Raw genomic sequence first — 21,576 nt, 5'->3', positions numbered from 1 at the left:
GGGGAAGGGAGGGTGGCAGTGAGTGGGGGAGGTGAGGGTGGCAGACTGGCATTGAGTGGGGGAGCGGAGTGTGGCAGTGATGGGGGGACGGGAGGTCGGAGGGGAGGGGAGGGGAGGGTGGCCGTGATGGGGGGAGGGGAGGGTGGCAGTGATGGGGGGAGGGTGGCAGTGATGGGGGGAAGGGAGGATGGCAGTGAGTGGGGGAGGTGAGGGTGGCAGTGAGACAATAAATTAACTTACCTCAAGAGTGAAGTGACTCCCTGTCCCTGGTGATCTTCTTTCCTGCAGCAGCAGGAGGGTGGCAGTGAGTGGGGGAGGTGAGAGTAGCAGTGAGTGGGGGAGGTGAGGGTGGCAGTGAATGGGGGAGGTGAGGGTGGCAGACTGGCATTGAGTGGGGGAGGGTGGCAGTGAGTGGAGGGAGGTGAGGGTGGCAGTGAGTGGGGTGGCAGTGATGGGGTAAGGGAGGATGGCAGTGAGTGGGGGAAGGGAGGATGGTAGTGAGTGGGGGAAGGGAGGGTGGCAGTGAGTGGGGATGGGAGGGTGGCAGTGAGTGGGGAGTGTGGCAGTGATGGGGGGAAGGGAGGATGGCAGTGATGGGGGGAGGTGAGGGTGGCAGTGAGTGGGGGGGGTGAGGGTGTCAGACTGGCATTGAGTGGGGGAGGGGAGGGTGGCAGTGAGTGGGGAGGGTGGCAGTGATGGGGGAAGGTGAGAGTGGCAGTGAGTGGGGGAGGTGAGAGTGAGACAATAAAATAACTTACCTCTGTCCCTGGTGATCTTCTTTCCTGCAGCAGCAGCACCCTCGTGGTCCCATGCTCTCCTTCCTGTCTGCAGCTCCGCCTCCACGGGTTCAGAGCTGCAGTCAGACCATGTGGAGATTGTCTCGCGAGCTCTGATTGGCTGAGCTCGCTGACAATCAATCATGGTCTGCAGCTCTGCACCCGTGGAGGCGGAGCTGCAGACAGGAGTCACAGGGATCCGGATTTGTGCACTGTCTGCAGTCACAGTGCACGGTGACAGGCAGCTCTCTCCCGGCGGCACACAGGGGGGCCCAGCATCCAGCGGCACAGAGGCTAAGCTGCTGGGCCCCCCTACTGTCAGGACTCGAGCCCGCCCGACAAATGAGTCCTCTTCTCAGTCCCGGCCCGCACCAGCAATCCGGCCGCGGGCCGGGCCCCCCAGGACCGCCGGGCCCGTGACAATTGTCACGGTTGTCATGCCCTGATGGCGGCCCTGTTTGCGACTAAGTGGCTACTAAAAAAGTCTGGACATACCCCATATTGAATACCCTGGGTTGTCTACTTTAAACAAAATATGTACATGTGGGGTGTTATTCAGCGATTTATGACAGATAATAGTGTTACAATGTCACTATTGATACATTTTAAAAATGTATGTTTTGAAACCGCAATATCCTACTTGTACTTATAGCCCTATAACATGCAAAAAAATAGCAAAAAGCATGTAAACACTGGGTATTTTTAAACTCAGGACAACATTTTGAATCTATTTAGCAGTTTTTTTCATTCGCTTTTCTAGATGAGTAAAAGATTTTTCACATAAAAGTCAAAAAACATGTATTTTTTTAAATTTTTCATCATATTTTTTTAATTTTTAAAAAATTTTATTACATGAGATTATATAAATATTGGTATGCAAAGAAAGCCCCCTTTGTCCTGAAAAAACAATATATAATTTGTATGGGAACAGTAAATGAGAGAGCGGAAAATTACAGCTAAACACAAACACCACAAAAGTGTAAAAAGATGCCTGGTCGCAAATGTACAACATCGCAAAAACAGTCCGGGCCTTAAGGGGTTAAAAACACTTTTCTAGATAGTACGGGTGCTGAGTCAAACGATTCTCCATACAAACGACAGTCTCCCAAGTATTTTCTCCCAGTAAAATAGACAGGTACCCAAACATCAGCCGAAACTTGCTGAAGGGTGTAACAGGAATGATTTTAATGGGTGCCACACAGACTTTTATGCAAGTCGCCCTGCAAGTGGCACTCCCCCGTGGACCTTGTGGGGAACAGGGACACAAAGCATACAGCCAATAACAATACAGTGACAAAGTGTGACACTCCCGATACAAATAGATAATTCCCTCCTATCTGCCTGTGAGATAATTGAGCCAGATAATGTAAGAACTCAATTATCTCCAGGCAGAAAAAAAGTATTTTTCACAAGACTTGGAAAGCACCCCAAAACACATAAAATCCCCACAACTGTTATATCCCCTGATAGCCCTGATCTGGGTGACCAACATATCAAAAAATCACCCAGATCATTTCAGGGGTTTTGGAATTTTATGGAAGTCCATTTTGACCGACCGCACACGAGGCTCCTGCCCAGAAACAGTTCCATGAATTTAGGTTGTGCGGCCGGTTTATTTCGACAAGTCTTAAAAACGAATAAATGTATGAACTGCACCCCCTGGCTCATAGCAGCTGTCAGGATCCCGCGGGCGGCTGCGAGGGGAGGCTGCAGTCCGCTCGCGGCACTCACCCTCCAGCCGTCCGCGGTCCCCTTCCTGCCATGTGTTCGGCGGGCGGCATCCTCCCAGCCACGGATGCCGCCCGCGTCTTCCTCCAAGTCCCCCAGCGGCAGCATGCATGACGCTGCACGCTGGGAGACCGCCCAATTTGTTACATGCCGGGGTCAGTCACCTGACCCGGCGTTAAAGGCACAGTGCCTCAATCACAGTGGGAGGTTTAGATATCTCCCACGTGTGATTGTTAATTCTGATTGGAAATTATCAAATCAGAATTAACCTTCTGGTTTAAATACTTACCTTTCCTGTTCCTCCCTGCCCTGTTGTGGTCTTTGCTTTATAGTATTGATTCTGAACGTGTGCTTTCTGGTTACGTACTCTCTGGCTTGTTATACTGACTTTGTGACTTTCTCCTACCCTTTGACCTCGGCTTGTTTCTCGTTATCCTGTCTTCTGGTTCCCCTTACTCGGCTTGTCTCCTGACTATTCTGTGTGTGCTCAACCCGGCCACTCTAAGGACCGGTACTGCACACTTTCTGTGTGTGTGTCTGTGTGTGTGTTAGCGTGTTGGATTCCCCGAATCGTGACAGCAGCATTTGTTCCCCTGGTTTGTTGGAACAAATCTACCGAACAGCGCTCTCCTGGCTGTTCGGGAAAAAGAAGCAGGCGTTCTTACAGTTTGACCAGTGTTCGGGAAGTTGGGTGTCAGATTTTAGTTCCAGACACTCCACGACCAAGTCCCGCTGCCTCCTTTCGTGCGAACAAGATGGCCGCGGTTTTCTCCTGCACGTGGCATTCGACTATACGAACTGCGGCTACACAGGGAGAGCACTTAATTGACTGTTCTCTTTGAAGATAATGAGCCAGGGGTGTGGTCGATGTTCGTCAGTTACAGCTACCAAATGTAAAAAAAGTCAAATAACCAATTACCCTGTTATTTCTTCACAGTAACATTGTAAAAAAAGATATATATATGTTCAGAAAAGGTGTTTGACGTCTTATTTTTTAACCATGCTCTGGTTTTGATTTTCTTTTGTGTTGACAGGTTGATGGAGAGAAACAGACATTGCCATTAGTTATTGGTGATGGAGACATCTCAGTGAATCAGGAAGGAAGCAATATTGTCTTACAGACTGACTTTGGAATGAAAGTTCTTTATGACACAGTTTACCATGTCATCTTAAGTATTCCTGGAACATACCGTGGCAAATTGGGAGGCCTTTGTGGCAACTTCAATGGGGACAAAACAGATGAGTACCAGCTCCCCACTTCCCAGGTTGTTAGAAATGTCAATGAATTTGGAGCAGCCTGGAAAGTGAGCATTGCTGATGCCAAGTGCAGTGATGGTTGCACAGCTCTGTGTCCTGTGTGCGATGCTGCCAAACTCCAACCATACAAGGCAATAACCTCTTGTGGCATGATCACTGACCGAGCTGGGCCTTTCAAAGCATGTCATACTAAGATCAGTCCCGTGGAATACTTTAACCACTGTACGTATGATGCCTGTGCAGTCAAAGGAAATGACGGTGTCGTTTGCAAGAGCATACAATCCTACGCAGCGGCGTGTCAAACTGCTGGTGTTTCCATTGGCACTTGGAGATCACCTACCTTCTGTCGTAAGTACAAAGCAGGAAAATATGTAATTCTAACTTCAGCTCATCAGGACTACTTGATTGCACTAAGTCATATATCTAATATACGTGCAATGTCTGTTTGTCTATTGTGAGCTAAAGAAACATTCCACATGTAATCTTTGTTAAATAGATGACTTCCAGTTATTTCTTTAGAGTCATAACTAGAACTTCACCAGGAGTGGAATAAATAGGAGGTAGTGCTTTACTCCTCGATCTTAAAACTCAGCCTTTAATAAAAGCAATTAAAATAATCAAGAAAATTATTTATTTATTTATAAAATATTTTGCCAGGAAAGATACATTGAGATTTCTCTCGTTTTCAAGTATAAATTACATTAAAACAGGATAAGAAATAATGACTATGTTACCCGTAAATTAATCCAAATTAGATAGAATATTATCAAGTTGAAAACAAACTAATAGGTCATATTAACTAAATGATGTATATCAAGGGATACACTACCTATAATAGAACGACGATATATTGGGCGATCATACTATTGCATCAGGATGGATATAGCACACTCCAAAATGAGTATACTCTGTTGCAATTTGTAGATTTTAGAGCTGAGTGTACAATGTAATAGTAATCGACAATCTAACATATAACAATTGCAGCTTAGTACATACTAGAAAAGCTGTGTTATGTCAGTTAGAGTGAAACAAAGGAAAAATAAAAGTGTGATATAAACTAAGCTGATAGCCCTAACGTACCATCAAGAGGACCCTACTCTTTTTATTCCTGGGCTGCCATATGGTCTTATAGGCAACATAGGCCCAACAACCCAAGTTGGAAAACAGAGATGGGAAACCCCTATATTTATCCCTGGAACTTACCAAAATCCCATAAAACCTGTACATGGGGGGTAATTTTTTACTCGTAAGACATCGCTGAGCACAAACATGAGTCTTTTGGAGCAGTAAAACATATAATGACAATGATATTATTAGTGAAAGGGAAGCTTTTTGAGAAAAATGCAAAGAAACAATATGAACATTAACTTTGGCCTGTATTTTATCTAAGTGGCTACCAAAAAAGACTGTGTATTCTCCATTCTGAATACCTTGGGTTGTCTACGTTTGCAAACGGTATACTATGATGTGGGTAATTCTCATCCCGGGGCTGCTATATGGTCTCAATGGCAACATAACCAATTTGGCAAATTTCAATGTGTAAAAAATGAAATGAGCAAGCCCTATATCTGAACCTGTAACTTTCAAAAAAACCATAAAACCTGTACTTAGGGGGTACTGTTTTACCCGTGAGACACCGCTGAACACAAATATGGTTGTTTTAATGCAGTAAAATTTAAGTGCTATTCTTGTGTAAAAAAAAAAAAAAAAAAAACTAATATTAACCAATCTGGCGAATTTCATTGTGAAAAAAATGAAATATGTAACATGCTAGATTTGACCCTGTAACTTCCCAAAACACCATAAAACCTGTACATAGGGGGTACTGTTTTACACATGAGACATGGCTGAATACAAATATGTGTATTTTATTGCAGTGAAAGCAAACAGTATTATGACATTCACAGTTAAAATGTCATGCAGAACTAAAAAAAATAACATTTCTTAATTTCTCAATTTTTTTATATTTTATTCATAATAAATTATGTTTCATAGCTAAATATTTGATGGTAAATGAAAACCAGATTTCTCCTGAATAAAATGGTATATAATACGTGTGGGAGCACTTAATATGAAAGAGATGAATTACGCCCGAACAGACATATAGCGCAAATTCCAGGTTTTGTTTACACTTTGTTTTGATCAAAACGTGTACATTTGTCTCAGTCCTTAAGTGGTTAAAGGGTTTAAAAAGCCATAACTAAATAATTAAAGTGTATTTTTTTTTGTATATATAAAATTTCAAGAGGTGGTCACTTTCAAAGGAGCATCTGAATTATAGGGGCGGGTTGGTGTGACCACATGAATAATTACATTTGAGCAGGTTTTGGAGATATATATATATATATTTAGATGGATATATATTTACAATGCACTTGTATTGCATAAATTGAATGCACTTCAGTTTAAGTTATATTTATTTACTATCCATTTACTATGTATGTAGTAAGTATGATATTGTCTCCCAGGCAGCCATGTATAAATTAGAAAATTGGCTAATCAGTGTATTGCAAAATATAGACATAATTATAAAATGTTGCTGTACACTGATAGGAGCATTATCATCCTATTTGGTTCACAGATCAATTGAGAGAAAACCAGGAGGAGCAGGGACACAATGTTATTTTTTTTTTTAATATTATATATTTATTAAATATATAATAGATTAATATATGTTTTTTTTTTTTTTACTGTCCCTACTTTTTTTTTCCCTCTATTGCTCACTTCTACCTTGACCTGTGAATAAAAACCGCATGTAGTGGCTGTCCCTTAACCAGAATGATCAGCAGTCCTTTTGGTGCCACAGATAGTACTTGAATTACGAATCCAACGAACATGCCCGAACTTTGCTTAATTAGTTTGTTTGATTATACTTCCATATGGCCTTCAGAGTTATGGAATTTCAGACGAACTGCAGATCGGCTTAGATTAGGACAAATTGCAGTTCTGCCAGAAATGAATGCACTTGATATAAATGTTAAACACTCTGTTACTGAGACTCATACTCTTAATGAACCCTTGCAGACCTTGTGTCTTGGTAAAATGCCTGAGACATTTAGTGTTGGCAGCTCTCTATAGATGTCCTATTTATAATCAGTGGAGACATTCCATTATGAAGTAGGAAGAGAATGAGTTTGTAATAGACAAATACCATAAATTGTCCTGAAGGATTTAATGTACGGATTAAGTACCTAAAAATACCATCACACGTCTATCTTCTCCACGTTACTATATATATAGAATGCAAATTTAATTTTATTTTATTCTGGATTTCCCAGCTTTCTCCTGCCCAGCCAATAGTCATTACGAGCTTTGCATGAATACTTGTGAAGGTACCTGCTCTGGAATCTCATCGCAGACAACCTGCACAAAACAATGCTTTGAGGGCTGTGAGTGTGACGCAGGCTACGCCTTCGATGGAGAGAACTGCGTCACTATGGACACATGTGGATGCACCTTTAATGGAAGATACCTCAGTGTAAGTCTCTATTTATATGTATATGGTTTGCATGAAACATTACAATTTAATGCAATATTTAAAAAAAATGTGTAAACAGTTAGAATTTATGTATTTTAAGTATACCAAAGCAAACCAAAGCAAATGGTATATTGTATATTTGTTTCTTTTTGTCACAACTGTTTCATTTACAACTATTTTTTTTAAAACAAACTTTTTGGGGGATCAGGAATAACATAAACAGAAATTCACCGGAATAGAAATGGGTCACTGTCCTGCAGAGGATAATGTACTGGAGAAGTGCCTTTGTAGTAGAAATGACATGATATCAGAATTTTCGATATGCCCTAAATTTTTACTTACCATAAATCCTTTTTTTCTTAATATGGTGGCAGTACCATCGGGTTTTGCGCCTTTCCTGTGGACAAGCATCTAGCAAGATTAATAACAATCAAAGAAGACCCTCCCCCTTGCCCTATATAACATCTGTATTGCAAAACCTACCCAGTAAGTAGCAAGATAAAAAAAACACAGACCAACTTATACTGCAAAAACTAATTTAATATAGAGGGAGGGAAGCCGTACTGCCACCATGTTAAGAAAAAAATAATTTACGGTAAGTACAAATTTCTGTTTTTTCTGTCATATGGTGGCAGTACCATCGGGATATAGCAAGATCCCCATCAGGGCAGGTCTTATGCAAAACAGCTTGTAACACCTTACGCCTTAATGCCGCTTCAGAGGAAGAGAATATGTCTAGCCGATAGTGCTTTATGAAGGTGTTAAAAGAGGACCAGCATGCTGCTTTACAGATGACCTCTGGACAAGCAAGTGCCCTTTTCTGCCCATGAGGTAGCCATAGCTCGGGTGGAATGGGCCTTAAGAGCAACTGGAGCCTGGAAACCTCCTGTCGAACATGCCAATTCTATAGCTTGTATGAGCCAACAGGATAAGGAGCTGCGGGAAGCCTCATTCCGTTTGAATTTACACTGAAAATTAATAAACAGGTGGTCCAAAATCCTGAACTCGTTTTTTCTGGCAAAGTATATAAGTAAAGCTCTTCTGACGTCCAACTTCTGCCATTTAAGTTCTTGGGAAGAGGAGGCCTCACTACAAAATGAAGGCAAAATAATCGGCTGATTAACTGTCTTCGAGGACAAGACCTTAGGCAAAAAGGACGGCCTTGGATGAAGAACAACCTTGTCTTTGTGAAAAACTGTAATGTCATCCTAGGAGGACAGAGCTTGAAGTTCTCTTTTGGCCGATGTGATGGCCACCAGAAATGCAACTTTAAGAAACATAATTTTTAAAGGGACCTCTTCCAAAGGTTCGAAGGGTGGAACACTGAGAGCCTGTAAGACCAGGGATAAATCCCAGGATGGAAACACGCATCTCTTAGGAGGGCGTCTAAGTCTGATGGACCTAAAAAAATCTTCTGATTAGAACATGGGAGGCCAAATCCTTGATCAGGAAAAAACTTAAGGCCGATGTCTGAACTTTAAGAGTAGATACACCCAGGCCAGCTGAAAAACCGTCTTGTAAAAAATGAAGAATGGTATCCAGAGATGGATGAACACTAAGGCAATGGTGCTACTTACACCAGTAAAGAAACTTCGGGCACCTCTCAAGTTACCACTCGCTCGCCTGCCGCCACCACCAACACTAGCACCACAGCCGCTTCACTTGATCTGTCAGAGGAGTTATTTACACATCACTTGGAAGAAATCAGTTGGAACCATTATTGCCAGAGGATGTAGATAACAGGGATATGTCTCAGTCAGGCAGCATTACACACATGGACGTACAGTGTGATGATGATGATGTTGTACCCGCTGCTGCTTTCTTTGCTGAGTTGTCAGATACAAGTGAAGCGGTTGATGATGACGATGCGTCCCTGGATATCCCGTGGGTCCCGCTCATCAAGAAGAAGAACAGAGCGAAAGTTCAGATGGGGAGACAGAGAGGAGGAGGAGACGAGTTGGAAGCAGGGGGAGGTCGTCGCAAGGAGCTAGTGGCACAGTCAGACAGCATGCATCGGCACCCGGGGTCAGCCAGACAGCACGCCAATCAACGCATGCTGTTGCCACCACCAGAATGCTGTCATTGCAGAGCTCAGCAGTGTGGCATTTTTTTTGTGTGTCTGCCTCTGACAACAGCGATGCCATTTGCAACCTGTGCCAAAAGAAACTGAGTCGTGGGAAGTCCAACACCCACCTAGGTACAACTGCTTTGTGAAGGCACATGATCGCATATCACAAACGCCTATGGGATCAACACATGAGTACAAGTAGCACACAAACTCAAAGCCGCCATCCTCCTCCTGGTCCAGCATCTTCAGCCACGTCAACCACTGCTGTCCTCCTTGCCCCCTCTCAACCATCCACCACTCCGTCTGTCGCCTTGAGCAGTTCCAGCTCATCTGCCCATAGTCAGGTGTCTGTCAAGGACATGTTTGAGCGTAAGAAGCCGATGTCACAAAGTCACCCCCTTGCCCGGCATCTGACAGCTGGCTTGTCTGAACTCTTAGCCCACCAGCTTTTACCATACAAGGTGGTGGAGTCTGAGGCGTTCCAAAAATTTGTAGCTATTGGGACACCGCAGTGGAAGGTACCCAGCCGAAATTTCTTTGCACAAAAGGCAATCCCCAACCTGTACTCGATTGTGCAAAAGGAAGTAATGGCATGTCTGGCACACAGTGTTGGGGCAAGGGTCCATCTGACCACTGATACCTGGTATGCAAAGCATGGTCAGGGCAGGTATATCACCTACACTGCGCATTGGGTAAACCTGCTGACGGCTGACAAGCATGGAATGCGTGGCTCTGCAGAGGAGTTGGTGACACTGCCATGATTTGCAGGCAGGCCTGCTGCCACCTCCTCTACTCCTCCTACTCCATCCTCTTCCATAACCTCCTTGGCTGAGTCCTCTTCTGCTGCTGCGTCTTGTTCCACATCAATGGCACCCCCCAGCTCCCCAGGTACTATTCCACATCCCGGATACGGCAGTCTCACGCCATCCTGGGGTTGACTTGCCTGAAAGCAGAGAGTCACACCGGACCAGCACTCCTGTCTGCCCTGAACGCACAGGTGGATCAGTGGCTGACTCCGCACCAACTGGAGATCAGCAAAGTGGTTTGTGACAATGGAAGAAATTTGTTGGCGGCATTGAATTTGGGCAAGTTGATACATGTGCCGTGCATGGCACATGTGTGTAATCTGATCGTACAACGCTTTGTGCATAAGTACCCAGGCTTACAGGACGTCCTGAAGCAGGCCAGGAAGGTGTGTGGCCATTTCAGGCATTCCTACACTGCCGTGGCGCACTTTTCAGATAACCAGCGGCGAAACAACATGCCAGTGAGGCGCTTGATTTGCGACAGCCCGACGCATTGGAATTCAACACTCCTAATGTTCGACCGCCTGCTCCAACAAGAAAAGGCCGTTAACGACTATTTTTATGACCGGGGTGCTAGGACAGCCTCTGCGGAGCTGGGAATTTTTTTGCCACGTTACTGGATGCTTATACGCAATGCCTGTAGGCTCATGCATCCTTTACAGGAGGTGACAAACCTAGTCAGTGGCACCGAAGGCACCATCAGCGAAATCATACCATTTGTTTTCGTCCTGGAGCGTGCCCTGCGAAGAGTGCTGGATCAGGCCGTAGATGAGCGTGAAGAGGAAGAGGAAGAGTTGTGGTCACCATCACCACCAGAAACAGCCTTATCAGCTTGCTGGACCTGCGGCAACGCTGGAAGAGGATTGTGAGGAAGAGGAGTCAGAGGAGGAATGTGGCTTTGAGGAGGAGGAGGAAGACCAACCACAACAGGCATCCCAGGGTGCTCGTTGTCACTTATCTGGTACCCGCGGTGTTGTACATGGCTGGGGGGAAGAACATACCTTCAGTGAGATCACTGAGGACGAGGAACGGGACATGAGTTGCTCGGCATCCAACCTTGTGCAAATGGGGTCTTTCATGCTGTCGTGCCTGTTGAGGGACCCTCGTATAAAAAGGCTGAAGGAGAATGACCTGTACTGGGTGTCCACACATCGCCACAGCCCTTTGGGGTCCACCCTCAGAGAACGACTCGACCGACAGGTAGCAGACTACCTCGCCTTAACTGCAGATATCGACACTCTGAGGAGCGATGAACCCCTTGACTACTGGGTGTGCAGGCAGCTTGACCTGTGGCCTGAGCCATCCCAATTTGCTATAGAACTTCTGGCCTGCCCCGCTTCAAGTGTCCTGTCAGTGCAGCAGGAGGTATTGTCACTGAGAAGAGAAGTCGCCTAGGTCAAAAAAGTCTAGATTACCTCACCTTTATTAAGATGAATGAGGGATGGAACCCGAAGGGACTGACAGTGGGCGATACCTTCGACTAAAAAAGGCCTGATGAGATGAGCTGCCTTGGGCTAAAAATGGTCCACACGCTGCTGTATTTTAGCTCTGAATGCCGGTTGACTTGTGTGACTTATCCGCCACCAACTAGGGTTCAAGCCGCAATGTTTTAGGGCACTTTCTGCCTGGGAAGCAAACATCAATTTTTCTGGCCGTTGCTACAGCAGCGGCTGCAACAATACCTAATTTTTCAGGCATGTGTACATGCCTAATTTTTCTGGCCTCTGGTGCTGCACTGTGGCTTCAAAAACCAAACCAAAAAAAGGCACATAACAGGGATCAAACTGATAGGAATAGAACTACTTAACACACCACTCCTATCTGGTGGCACATTAGATTGCACGCGCAGTGCCCCAAATTTGAAGTAGGAGGACCAACCAAGCATCTTTTTCCATCTCCCGGTTCCTAAAATCGATGCCATATACACGTCCCCTGATAGGGGAAGTAACAGGGATTAAACTGATAAGAATAGTACTACTTAACACACCACTCCTATCTGGTGGCACATTAGATTGAACGCGCAGTGCCCAAAATTTGAAGTAGGAGGACCGACCAAGCATCTTTTTCCATCTCCCGGTTCCTAAAATTGATGCCATATACACGTCCCCTGATAGGGGACGTAACAGGGATTAAACTGATAAGAATAGTACTACTTAACACACCACTCCTATCTGGTGGCACATTAGATTGCACGCGCAGTGCCCAAAATTTGAAGTAGGAGGACCGACCAAGCATCTTTTTCCATCTCCCGGTTCCTAAAATTGATGCCATATACACGTCCCCTGATAGGGGACGTAACAGGGATTAAACTGATAAGAATAGTACTACTTAACACACCACTCCAACTGTGATCCAACCGGGATCCAACCGGGATCCAACCGGGATCCAACCGTGATCCTCAGGGCCGGTGCAAGGATTTTTGCCGCCCTAGGCAAAAGAAAGATTTGCCGCCCCCCATCCCCCTCAGTGACATCACAATGCCCTACCCATATGATCTGCCATATGAACTAACGCCAGTGCTGCACACAGTGTGTGTTTACATTAAAAAGCCTGCAGGGACAAACTATAGACACCAGAACCACTTCATTAAGCTGCAGTGGTTCTGGGGACTAAATTGTCCCATTAATGTGAGGTAAATTAGAGATTAGTATCACTAATAATATACTAAATTGCCTACTTACAACCAGATGAGGATGGTGATGCACTCTGGCTGCAGTCTGGCTCCACTGGTCTGGTGTAGAACCGGATCTCTGGAGGCTGTTTGTAACTGTGGTCACAAAATTCAATGTTCTGGGAGAACGGGAAGCAGCTCCATTTTTTGGGGCTCCTTGCACAGCTCAAGGTCTGGGCCCCAGGGCCTGACGGTGAGTATGCCCATAAGGTCCACCCATAAGTCCACCTATATGTTCGCTCACAAGAAGTGGAGTGTGTAGGGGATGTGTTATGGTAGAGGATCTAATGTGTGTGCTTATGGAATGTAGTGTATAGGGATACCAGTTTGTGTAGGTGATACAGTGTGTTTGTGTGTAGTGGAAGCAGTGTGTTTTTGTGTAAGGGATAGAAAGAAGTGTGTGTTTGTGTATAAGGGATGTATTGTGTGTTTCTCGTTGTGTGTAAGGGATGCATTGTGTGAATCTGTGTTTGAATGCATAAGGGATGCAAAGTGTGTTTCTGTGTATGTAAGGGATGCAGTGTGTGTGTCCGTAAGGGGTGCATTGAGTGTGTGTAAGAGATGCATTGTGTTTCTGTGTGTGTAAGAGAAGCAATGTGTGTTTGCATGAGTGTGTAAGGGATGCAGTGTGTGTGTGTCTGTAAGGGGTGCATTGAGTGTGTGTAAGATGCATTGTGTTTCTGTGTGTGTGTAAGAGAAGCAATGTGTGTTTGCATGTGTGTGTAAAGGATGCATTGTGTGTTTCTGTGTATGTGTGCAAAGGATGCATTGTCTTTATGTGTAAGGGTTGCATTGTGTGTGTGTGTGTGTGTGTGTGAGTGTGTGTAATGGATGCATTGTGTGTTTCTCTGTGTGTAAGGGAAGCATGTTGTGTTTCTGTGTGTGTAGGGATGCATTATGTGTTTCTGAGTATGTATAGGGATGCATTGTGTGTGTGTGTGTGTGTATGTGTGTAGGGTCCCTTAGAGATCTCCCCGGCCCCTTAGTGGTCTCTCCTCTCCTCCCCTGTCCCTTATTGGTCTCTACTCTCCTCCCCCCCACCTCCCTTAGTGGTCTCCTTTTCTCATTTTCTACCACCAGGTGAGGGGAACTGCGATGGGGACGGCTTGTGCCCCCTCATACGCAAACCTTCACCTGGGTTGGTGGGAACAACAGGTTCGTCATTCAGACTCACTAAGTGAATACCTATCCAAGGTCCTATGGTGGGGTCGATATATCGACAACATCTTGATTGTCTGGCAAGGCACCCCCAAGGAATTCTCAGATATGGTTACACTTCTTAACCAAAATAATGAAAACCTTCGCTTCATGTCCGAATTTGGAGGACGCTCTATAAATTTCCTCGATGTCACTATTAGTATCAGTGAAAATGGTACCTTTCATTCTACGCTGTTTAGGAAACCCACAGCAACAAATTCTCTCCTACACTGGACTAGCTACCACCCCCGACCACTTAAAGAGGGTATACCGGTAGGTCAGTACCTCCGCCTTCGGAGAAACTGTAGTGACATCCAGGATTTTATATTACGAGCAAAACAACTTCGACAATATTTTAAAGAGAAGGGTTACCCGAATCGTTGTCTAAAAAGAGCCTACAAACGAGCGCTCCAAACAGACAGGAGTGATTTGTTGTGTGACAATCCAAAGAGGAATATTAATCAGGATGCTGGCATTATCCGTATGGTTGCAATGTTTGATTTGGGGTGGCCAGAAGTACGGAAGTCCCTTGAGAGATTCTGGCCCATCCTTTTGAATGATGCACATCTTAAGGATTCCCTAAGTCCACATGTCAATATTACGGCTAGACGTGGACGGAATATTCGTGACCTTCTGGCCCCTAGTCACTTTTCAATTAAGCCACAACCACGTGCCACTTGGTTGGGTACCCCTCCAGTAGGTTCCTATGGCTGCGGTAGATGTGTAGCCTGTAAGTTTATTCAGAAAGGCTCCAAAACCGTTAATGATAGCAAGGGACATGGCTCCTTTAAAATTAAAAGCTTCTTTAACTGCAATACAAAGGGCCTTGTATACCTACTGTCCTGTACGTGTGGACAGAAATATGTAGGGAAAACCTGTAGGGCATTTAAAGACAGGATCATGGAGCATGTCAGGTCTCCAAGAAATCGCCTCGAGACTCCTGAAGGAACATCACCAAGGGGATTCTAATAACTTGAGATTCTGTGGTCTAGAGTTGGTCAAAAGGACCCCCAGACGGGGAGATTTGACAAAATTCTAAGGCAGAGAGAGTCCAGATGGATCTACGAACTAAAGACACTTCAACCTGCAGGTTTGAATGAGGGGTTTTCTTTTGCCCCGTTTATTTAACAACCTTCAGGTCGATCCTCTGCTCCGTGTACACCTACACACTAGGTGTGTGTGTATATGTATGTATACATACACCTATATATATATATATATATATATATATATATACATCCACCCTGCCTACACACTCCCTTCATGCATATATATATATATATATATATATATATATATATATATATATATATATATATATATATGTGTGTATACATTCCCTTGTCATATATATGGATCTGTAAATAAATTTTGTCACAGTTATGTATATACACTCACCATTTATACATATACTCTAATATATGTATATATATATATACACACATTTCTTGGGGTTGCATTATTATGTCCCCTTTTTGATTTAATTTAATTCACTTTATTTATATTTTATTTATTTTCTTATGGTTTACAAGCATCGTTTATTTTCTCCTTTTTTCTTTTGATCCAGCCTTTTTGAGATAATTTATCATGAAACCATTCTTTTTAGTCTCTAAATACCATACATTTGTACTTGGATTGGACTATATATTGATTTATTATTTTTAATCCCCCCCCCTCCCTCTCCCTTGCACTACAGTGTGACTCTCTTCTTATATGGCTCTAGAGTCTTAGCCATTGGTTTGTTGCACACCGGCCAAAACTTTTTCGGCTGTCATCCAGTGGCCGATAGACGTGCTTATTAACAAGGCGCCTCTGGACATGCGCCCTTAATACTAATCTGGTTCAAATAACTAAGTTCTTGCGCATGCGCGACCGCCGATATACAGACATGCGCATTTGAATCTCCTTTTCTGACATGCGCACGAACGACACTGGTTTGCCGAATATGCGCGCAGCACGGATGACATGCGCAGTCCTCCCACTGAGAGAAACTAGTCAATTGGCCGTCAGCGACCAATCGTGTTGGATGGGAGGTACGAGGGGACATTTAAATTGACTGCTGGGGGGGAACCTAAGTGCGGTTTATTTTCACTCTACTCCTAATTACTTTGTGCCCTTGAGAAAGGCGGTTTGGACCGCCGAAACGCGCGTTGGGCTACCCATGGGTTGCCATGATGATTTACACTTTTGAACTGACCTAACCTACTAGCAGGATACTATACTTTTCTATTTAGGAGCCGTTTTGAGACTGGAAATCTATTAAAGGGAGGCTGGGCTACATTTTTTGGTTTAACTGTGGTTTGATACTACCTGTATATATTACCTCTATCAGGTTTACTTGGTTATCTCCACTTTATTTTCACTCTTATGATATGCCCTCCTCCATCCTTTCGATTTCTGCATTCTAAGTGTTAATCATGTGGGGCTTGGTGCCTGCTACATTTAAGCTACATTGCTAATTGCATCCATACTTTCATTATTGTTACAGTTTGTTACAAACACTCGAGATTGATGTTAGGATGTATAGCTGTAGCCACTTATCAGAAACCTAGCCCTATCTACTTATTTTCTTTTAGGCATTTTTTTTGCCGCTTGAGTTTTTACCCTTATTTTTCCAATAAAGTTGTTTATTATTTTGTGTGAGACTCCATTTTGGGGTGGCCTGAAGGTGATTAGCCTGTTTCTAACAGGGTGGTCATATCCTTCATTTCTTTTTCCTATTTGTGCTGTATGCAGGGTTATGCCCTTTTCTCTACCCCAATAACCCTTTTTCTCTGGGGCTCCCTATTAGGTTTTATACCTAGGAAGCACCTCTCTTTCTATATTTGGTCTCCTTTTCTCCCCGACTTTCCATTAGTGGTCTCTCATCTCCTCCTTAGTGTTCTCTGCTCTCCTCTGCCCCCCCCCCTTTCCATTAGTGGTCTCTCCTCTCCCCCCCTTTCCATTAGTGGTCTCCCCCACACCCTAAGTGGTCTCTCCTCATGCCCCCTTTCCATTAGTGGTCTCTACTCTCCTCCCACCCTCCCCTTGTGGTCTATCATCCACACACACCCTCCCTCCCTTAGTGTTCTCTGCTCCCCTCCCACCCTCCCCTAGTGGTTTCTCCACCACCCCCTCCCTCCATTAGTGGTCTCTCCCTCCCCCACATTCTTCTCAACCCCCCTCCCTGTGTTCTCATCCCCCCCGTTCTCCTCCCCTTCTCCCCCGTGTTCTCCTCCCCCTCTCCTCTTGTTCTCCTCTTCTCCCCCCTGTAATCTTCTCTTCTTCTCCCCCCCTGTAATCTCTTCTTCTCCCCCCATAATCTTCTCTTCTCCCCCCTCCCTCCCTGTAATCTCTTCTTCCCCTCCCTCCCTGTAATCTCTTCTTCCCCCCCTCCCTCCCTGTAATCTCTTCACCCCCCCCCTGTAATCTCTTCTTTCCCCCCCCCTCCCCCTCCTGCACATCCACTTTAGGTAGAGCTTCCCAAACTTCTTTGCCTGAAATTCTAAAGATTTCTTTAAAGTGTCAAGATATAAAAGCACATTTTTCAGGATTTCTCCATTCTCTTAATATTAAATCCACGAGGGTTTGCTGCACAGGAAACCCTTTTTTAGGATTCGCAGAGCCTTCTGGTATGACAGCCAGGTTGACTTCCTTTATGAACCTACGGAGCTCATCCGGAGGGAACCCCAGTGCTTCACCTGAGGAGGAGCCCGACATCTATAGTCTGAATCTATAGAGGAAGAACATACTCCGGAAGACGTGTCAGATACAGAGGATGGTCTTCTCCTTTTCTTAATCCTCTGTTGCACTTCCTGCATAGGAGATTCCACCTTTTTGGATTCTTTTATAGTCTCCAAGGTCTGGGCCAAATTTTCCTGAAACCAGGTTAGGAAAGATTGCATGTCTTTCTGCTTGGCTGTTTCCAAGGAGATTGCAGTACACTAACAGCACACCTTTTCCCTTGAGCCATCAGGAAGCGGAGTTGCACACTCACTGCAAACTAGTTGTTTAGATTTTGCTGTAGCCTTTCCAGGTATGGAGGCCGCCAATTTCTCCTTCTCCATTTCCGGATAAACCGGGCTAGACATATCTGCAGAAAGAAAATAAACGGAGCTGGTATTCAAAATTATTTTTGTAAGAAATTGCAGAGCATATTTTAAAGTAAAGATGTCATTAATCTTACCTCAAAATACCTCTGACCCGTGTGGGGGGGCTGGTGACACGGCGTACCTCTCCTGACAAGCATCCATGCTTGTCTCTTTTTGTCTCTTTAATAAAGTTTCTGGTTTGTGCATGCGCCCTAGCGCAACCTGAACTTTAGGTGGAACGTAACACCACCCGGGCGTGCGTTCCACCGCTGTGTGCAGGCTTCCTGTGCCTGATGACCGCCTCCAGGAAGTACTCGCCGGAACACTCTTGGCATAAAAAAGGCAAGGCAATGTATGCACTTGCTCCGTAACCTTACTGGAAGGAGCATGGTCTCTCAGCTTACCACCCGAGCAGCTCTCGGACCGGATCCCCCAGACCAGTAGCCTGTGTGTCTCACCATCCAGATGCCTTATCCTTCCCTCTCGGGACAAGAAAGGAAACTTGCCGTTATATAGGGCAAGGGGGGGGGGGGGGGAGGGTCTTCTTTGATTGTAATTAATCTTGCTAGATGCTTGTCCACAGGAAAGGGGCAAATCCCGATGGTACTGCCACCATATGACAGAAAAAAATAGATTCATTTAAATGGGAATTTTATCTAACCTGAAAAACAGTGTAACCTAAAAATATTTAATACATTATATCCAATGAGACAATTGGATTTCAATATATGCTCTGATATCAATATGTAGAATTGATTTTTTTCTATTAAACAGGACGGAGAATCCTTTGTAACCGCAGATTGCAACCTGAGATGTAAATGCAGCGCTGGAGGTGTGGTCTGTCAGGCTATATCATGCAACGCAAATGAACGCTGTGGTCTAAGAAATGGAATTCGAGGTTGTTTCTTGGTGGAAGGAGAATGTACTCTAAACCCACAGAAATTTGTCACATTTGATGGTGTCTCGGGAGGGCCCATAGCAACTGGTCCATTTGAAGTGGTCTCTCTGTGCAACACTGATGAAGTTCAATGGTTTAGAGTCATTGGGGTTGTTCAGAGCTGTGGAAGAGCAGGAACATTAATTACCAGGCTTCACATCTTCTATAATGGTGGTTTAGTTACAATCTCCAAAGGAAAGAAGGCTTGGGTGAGTGAGTTAATTAGAACATTGCCCCAGCTGTTCTCTTTTGCTATCCCTCCTGTGCATGTTATCTGTGTATTTTGGTGGTTAATAAACATAGATACCATCTCATTTTATTATCAGGGTTGGCGGACGTTTCTTTGGCATTCCAAACTTGGGGTCTGATCAATATTATAAGTTATTACTGTGAGTTATTGGGAGTTGGAAACTATTGACAGACACCCTCACCCCCCCCCCCCCCCCCACCCACCCACCCTCCCACCCCCACCCCCTGGTGTATTCTGTGCTCTATATACATCAAATCAAGACTGAAGATAAGGTTTGTGCTAGAGACTTTCAGCCTGTCTGTTTTATTATGAGTGATTTCATTAGGATCCAGTGCAATTGTAATATCTTTGCTAAATCTAAATAAATGTAGCTATGCAGTCTTTGTGAGATACCCTTATATTGGTTTCTCTACTTTCCCCATTCCCAACTTGGTATGATCCATAATTTGAATCTGCAGTTTAGGCTGCTGGTAGTTGATGCAAATCTGATTCTCACAAGTTGCACATTCAATATGTGTTTAAACAAAGTAGCACTCAAACATTAATACTCTTATATTGTAAAAAAATCTATATATATTTCTCTAAATGGTTCAATGTTGATTTCCCAGGTCAATCAAGTCTCTGTAAGCTTACCAGTTCAGCCTACTGACTTCCTTAGTGTGAGCAGAACGGACAACTCTGTTTTCATTGCGATTGGCTCAACCGTGAAGATTGATTTCAGCGACACTGGAAACCTGAACGTGCGCGTGTCTGACAAACTGTCTGAGCGTGTATGTGGAGCGTGCGGAAACTTCAATGGAAACAAAGCTGACGATCCAATTACTTCTGGAGTAAAGTTTGCTGCTGACATATTGCTGCAAATAACATCCTGGATTTTCAATAGCTGGTGGGTAACTCTTTATAATATTTGTTATCAGTAGATTTCTTTAAACACAAGTCCTAAAATACACCGATACAACCCATGTTGAGAATATATATATATAAAAAAAAAAGTTTTGCACCAAGGTAACTAATTTCACGTGAAGTATTTAAAAGAATGCAGTAGTCCTTTTTGTCAATATGTTGTATTTCTTGTGTAAAATGTACGTTATATGAGACCAAGCACTGTATGGAAGTGCAGGAATAGTCCCTTGTTGGAATATTGTGGTTATTTTTTGCTAAACTGCTTACATAATGAAATACAAAGGCAGTGAGGAGGGGGATGGAGAGCCAGATCCTTACTCCCAACAACCTCAGGCACCACACTGGGCCCCAGGGAAGCCACCCTCCAGCAAAGGTAGGAAACTGGTACGTGGGTTTGCAAATCTAAATTTTGCATATGTGTTTGTGTGTGTGTCAGTATGTCTGTCAGTGTGTGTGTGTGTGTGTGTGTGTCTGTCAGTTTATGTCTGTGCCAGTATGTTTGTCAGTATGTCTATCAGTATGTCTGTCAGTGTGTCTGTGTGTGTGCCAGTATGTCTGTCAGTGCTGTATGTCAGTATGTCTGTTAGTGTGTATCTGTGTGTGTGTGTGTGTGTATGTGTGTGTGCACCAGTATCTCTGCGTGTGTGTCAGTATGTCTGCCAGTTTATGTGTGTTAGTATGACTGTGTGTGCTAATGTCTGTGTATGTCTGTCAGTGTATGTGTCTGTGTGCATGTCAGTATGTATGTGTGTATGTGAGTGTCAGTATGTCTGTCTGTGTGTCAGAATGTCTGCCAGTGTATGTGTTTATGTGTCAGTATGTCTGACAGTGTATGCGTATCTGTATGTTGTGTATCTGTGTATTTGTCAGTGTGTGTATCTGTATGCAGTCAGTGTATTTGTGAATCTGCATGTGTTTGAGTTGCTGCATGTGTGTCCGTTTGTGTATCTGTCTGTTTTTGTATCTGTATCTGCATGTGTGTCAGTGTGTGTATCTGTGTTTCTGAGCATCTGCATGTGTGTCAGTGTGTGTATATGTGTTTGTATATCTGCATGTGTGTGTATCTGCATGTGTTTTACTGTGCATGTGTGTGTGTATCTGTTTGTGTTTATCACAGTGTGTGTGTAGCTGTGTATATGTGCATGTGCATACATATCAGCATTCAAACACCAACACTACACACAAATAGTCCCCTGCATTCAAACTTCAACACTACATACAAACACACAAAATAAAAAATGAGCTATTGGGTTCTTATAACAATGTTGCACAATATAAAACGTAACTTTTATTCTTTTGGTTAAAAATAACACATTAACCCTTGAATGAATAGTGCATATTCCACACAAAAAACGAATTTAATAAATTAGTGATAATAAGAAAAAGGAGAAAAATAATAAAAAAGGAAACAAATTGTAAAGTTGAATTAAAGTTT

At 44.0% G+C, this 21,576-nt stretch overlaps 1 protein-coding gene across 1 annotated transcript in view; it reads left to right on the top strand.

Moving 5' to 3' along the window:
- The window catches only part of LOC134577691 (IgGFc-binding protein-like), a 119,736-nt gene that overhangs the window by 23,182 nt on the left and 74,978 nt on the right, over positions 1-21,576 (top strand). Inside the window, exons 14-17 of the mRNA XM_063436552.1 lie at positions 3,539-4,109; positions 7,040-7,239; positions 18,826-19,197; positions 19,847-20,128. Of these exons, the coding sequence (XP_063292622.1) occupies positions 3,539-4,109; positions 7,040-7,239; positions 18,826-19,197; positions 19,847-20,128 (1,425 nt within the window). The remainder of the gene's footprint in view (positions 1-3,538; positions 4,110-7,039; positions 7,240-18,825; positions 19,198-19,846; positions 20,129-21,576) is intronic.

Source organism: Pelobates fuscus, chromosome 11 (assembly GCF_036172605.1).
Source record: "Pelobates fuscus isolate aPelFus1 chromosome 11, aPelFus1.pri, whole genome shotgun sequence".
NCBI lineage: Eukaryota > Metazoa > Chordata > Amphibia > Anura > Pelobatidae > Pelobates > Pelobates fuscus.
This window is presented reverse-complemented; position numbering and strand designations above follow the sequence as displayed.